We start from the raw sequence: 4855 nt of genomic DNA, 5'->3' as shown, positions 1-4855 counted from the left end.
TGCGTGTTTATTTTTTTTTCAGGGGTGATCATATCGACCCAGGGGTCTTTGAATATCGTGGGAGGGCTCATTGGAATGGAAATTAAAGGTTCTAGTGCCCTTTTTAAGTGACAAAAAAATGGAGGGCAACTAGGCCCCCTCCGACACTCATTTTTTCCCAAAGTCACCTGATCAAAATTTTGAGATAGCCATTTTGTTCAGCAGGTTCGAAAATGTTATAAGTATGGCTTTTAGGATGACTTAATCCCCCGAAGTTCCGGGGAGGAGGGCTTAAAGCTAGGAACTTTACCCAATTTTAACTTGTTGTTTTGGTTTTTGGTAATTATACTGAGGTTTTCTGGGTATTTTTTTCGTGGTTGTGGGTGGGGGTGGGGGTTAGGTGGGAGGACCTTTCCATGATGGAAGTTTTCATGGGGGAAGGGACATTCCTATGAAGGGGGCGCCAGACTTCCCAGCATTATTTAAAAAAAGATCAGAAATTAAATGTAAAAAAAACAAGTTTTTCAACTGCAACAGCAGCAACATCAAAACTTTAAACGAACAGAAAATATTACATATATGATTGGGTTCACCCCCTAGTCAATATCTCTCTCTTTAAGCCAAAGATTTTTTAGTACTTTCATACGAGCTATTTATTCTAATTAACGGCCTTTGTGATTAAGCGGTCATTTTTAAAGTATTGGAACAAAAATCGAAATTTCGCTTAAAGAGCAAGGTATTGAATAGGGCGCGAACCCCCTAATATACGTATTAAAAATATATGAACAGAGAAGTTCGTTCAGTAAGTTAATTCGTAAGTTACGTATATTATAGTAAGTATAAAAACGTTCGTAAATAAAATTAAACAAGTTTTGAGAAAGCAATTTAACTAAATAAAAGTAAATTAATATGAAAATTTTGTTTTAATTATTCATGAACGGTGAGCCAAGAACAAAACCTGCATTTATTCAAAAACGTTCAAAAATTAAATAAAAAAACTATTTTTTTTTTAACTGAAAGTATAGAGTGACATTAAAACTTAAAACTAACAGAAAATATTCTGTATAGGAAAGGGGCTGTCCCCTCCTCAACACCTCGTTCTTTACGCTAAAGTTTGACTTTCTCACAACTCTTTTTTTTAAACAATGAAAAACTTTAGCGTAAAGAGCGAGGCGTTGAAGACGGGACAGCCGCTTTCATATAAGAAATAATTTCTGTTCGTTTTAAGTTTTAATGTCACTCCTTACTTTAAGTTTAAAAAACTTGTTTTTTTTTTATTTATTTACAAAAGGTCCGTAATAAAAAGTCTATCCGGGATTTGTTTTCTGGAAGGGGAGGTTACAATAAACAAAAAGGCTCAGCAATTTACTTATATTAATTTATACTTACTTCAATTATATATATATATATATATATATATATATATATATATATATATATATATATATATATATATATATATATATATAATATATAATAATTTATTACAAACCCGCTATAAAAAAGAAGCATGAAGAAGCGGAGCAAAACAAAAGAAAAGAGAAAATAAAAACGAACACAAATCAACCGAACATAATAATCTACTAAATACAAACAAATCACACTTCAACTATCAAGCAAGAAAGTCGCTGGGAAATCAAATAATAGTGCCCTGTGTTTCACGAGAGCTTGTTTTTCAAAATTCGGCATGAACTCAACAGGATCAGGTATATGATACTTTTCTAGCAGACCAGTGTTACGGAGGTAAAGTGGCAGACCAAGCAGAAACTTTAAATATTTGCAAAAGCCTGAACGGATTCGCAACATATCCGAATTCGATAGCCAATGCCAAACGGGTGAGATGTAGTGAGCAAAGGGAAGAGCGACGGCACGATACAACCTAGCAAGGATATGCTTATTAAATTTAAACTTCAGGGCTGCAAGTCTAGCATACCCAGACCGAAAACCCGACAGAACCTGGTCAACAAAACGAGCACGCGAGCTTCTGAGGTCGCTTCCATATGTGATACCTAGGTACTTCAACTTGCGGCTTGGAAGTACTACTTGCCCTGCAACGGTAACACGGGTAGCCTCGCGACGGGCAACTTCAGACGGCGCACGCGGGGGTTCAAATACAAGAAATTCTGTTTTAGCAGGGTTAATAACCAGACCAATATTAGTATAACCTCGACTTAGGAGATCGATATTAGCTTGAAGGTTACAAAGCGATGTGCTCACCAGTAATATGTCGTCTGCGTAGCACAGTAGGCTCACATCCATACATTCAGTGTTAAAACCACCGTTAATCTTTTTTGTTACCGACGAGGTTAGTGAATTGAAGAGTACAGGGCTTAAAACCGACCCTTGACGCAGTCCCCGGTGAAGCTTAATCGGTTTCGACAGGAATTCACTACTCAACTTAACACGGATAAGGCTACTCGAATACCAGTGCCATAGGACGGCCGCTACATGTGGGTTCACACCTTGGTGCAGCAGGTTCAAAATTAACTTTGAATGAATTACCGAATCGAACGCCGCGGACACATCTACTGCACAAATTAAAAGAGTCCGTGATTGATTCTGAGCTTTCGATACTATACGCGTAAGAAGGCGATGTGCAAATGCACAACCGAGGTGGCGACGGAACCCGAATTGTCGATTGTCAATTTTACACTTTCGTAACAGCTCAGGTAACAGAAGTCTCTCTAACACTTTGCTTAATGTACTAGAAACTGTTATAGGCCTATAGCTAGAGCAGAGGTTACGATTTTTTCCCTTCTTCAAGACGTTAGACACAATACCTAGGGCAAACGACCTAGGGACTGCACCAGAATCAAGGCACATTTGATATAGCAGCGTCAAGTGCTCAATGAGCAGAGGTGAGCCACAGCGGAGGTGTTCAGTCACAATTCCGTCATGCCCGGGAGCCTTGCCCTTTCTCAGCTGCTTAATAACCTGGAGCACTTCGCCTATTGAGACGGTAAAATAGTTCCGTTGGCTCAAGAGGGACGCAAAAGCTCGTGAGAGCTCACTATCACTTTCGGTTGTTAGTTGGGCATGTTTAATCCCAAAAACTTCACTATAATGTTTTACCCACTGCTCCTCAGGTATGTTACTAGCAGGGTTTGTCACTGGTTTAGACTGTCTAAAAGACTTCCACATATATACAGGATTATTTGCTGCTTCTTGGGAAGCAAGTTCGGCTTCGGCAGCTTTAAGATCACTTACAGACTTATTATAAGTTTTTTTCGTGTTGCGGAACTGCTCAAACACTACACCTGACCTAGGCCTCTCGCAATCGCGCCATAATCTCAGCCAAAACTTAGCACGAGCTTTGGCTTGCCTTAATTTAGGAGAGCGACTCCAGCCAGGCTTGCTGATTCCAGGTTTAAAACGGCGAGTGGGTACAGAAGCCTGCTCAGCCGTTTTCATTGCATGTATAATCTCAGTACAATAAATGTCTAGTGCTACCAAATCACTCGAGCCATGCATCAAGAGCTGAAAGGGAACTTTTATCTTTCCGAGAATCTCATCACATGTCTGTTTATACTGGTCGGCGTTTATTTTATTCCACTCAGTCTTGGTAGCATAAATTTGGGGCTTATTCGGCCTACACGGGACGAAGTTAGCCTTAAAGCACAAGCCCAGGTGATCACTTACTGTGTGCTCAGAGTCCACGGTGACTGGAGCACCTCGAGAGAAGTTACATAGCACATGGTCAATGTTTGTCGTTGAACCGGACTTATGGATGTACGTATATGTGTCAGTCTTTTCACAGAGATCATACCCAGCTGGGATTACTGAGAAGAAGATTTCGGAGAGCTTATTTGATGGGTTCGTTAAGTCGCACTGAAAGTCACCGCAGACTAGCACTCTTCGATTGCCCAGCCTAATAAGTAAGCGCGAGAGGCGGCCAAAAGCTTCCGAGAACCGTTTTTCGGAAGAGAGGGTGTTTAGGTTTGTTGGTAGATAAACCGTGATCAGAACAAAACCCCCGGGGCCAGGAAAATCTACAGCGAGGACGAACTCACACGATTCCAGCTATTGACATTCAAGCGAACTGTCCGTTATGATAGCAGTGCCCCCACTAGGTCGACCACGGACTGAGGACCTTTTTGCTTCATGCATGAACACAGTTTTTTGATTCAACTGTTCGAAAAGACCAAAATTTTCGGAGGTGAGTAAATGTTCTTGTAAGCACACAACATTAAATTGACGGCATAGTTCTTTAACGTAGTCTAGTTTGACTGAATTGTGCCCATAGATATTTCGGCAGATGATGGAGAGAGAAGTCATTTCGTTGTAGTGGGCTTTTTCATAGCATTTCTAACTAGTGGGCATCTCATGCTGTATGAGGGGTGGGTGTTGTGGCCTTCTGGGCATAGAGCACATTTAACTGTGGTGGACGTGCATGGGGACGTCCGTGATGCGACGTGGGCACCGGCGCACTTAGAGCACTTCGGAGCGTTGCTGCAGGCACTAGAGAGGTGCTCGAAAGATTGACAGTTAAAACATCTCTTGGGGAGCTCTTTATAGGCCTCAACCCGGAAGTGGGTGTAGTCTACAAATATTCCGCGTTTAATTGTCTGATCTCGCGCGAACGAGTCTTTAAATACAAGTTTCACTGTGCCAGAGGTGCCGAACCGGTGGACTTCCGTAACTTCGGAGTTCGCAGCAATAATTTCTTCCTCTGTGGTTGCCGGAGGAACGAATCTTGCCACCGCTAAAAACTTTGGTTTCCGGTAAGAAACCTTGACATCACGGACATTTTCTTTCAACATGTCTGCGAGGATTTGAGCTGAATCCGCCGTATCGAGAAAGGCAACTAACCCACCTTTTCGTTGAGTGATCTGGCGTATATGTCCTTTTCCACCGTTCTTTTCGATAAATTCCTTCT

General features: G+C 41.3%; 1 protein-coding gene across 1 annotated transcript; it reads right to left on the bottom strand.

Moving 5' to 3' along the window:
* Positions 1-1912: 1912 nt before the first annotated feature.
* Positions 1913-4254, bottom strand: LOC148938893 (uncharacterized; the record flags this gene model as incomplete). The annotated part of the gene is made up of 2 exons (XM_089107464.1): positions 4020-4254; positions 1913-3968 (listed from the first exon to the last, which is right to left on the bottom strand). Coding segments are annotated over exons 1-2 (2291 nt in total), but the record flags the coding sequence as incomplete, so codon positions are not given.
* Between the last annotated feature and the right edge of the window lie 601 nt (positions 4255-4855).

This window comes from Artemia sp. Qi Xiang Cuo, unplaced genomic scaffold, assembly GCF_049724085.1.
Source record: "Artemia sp. Qi Xiang Cuo unplaced genomic scaffold, ASM4972408v1 HiC_scaffold_37, whole genome shotgun sequence".
NCBI lineage: Eukaryota > Metazoa > Arthropoda > Branchiopoda > Anostraca > Artemiidae > Artemia > Artemia sp. Qi Xiang Cuo.
This window is presented reverse-complemented; position numbering and strand designations above follow the sequence as displayed.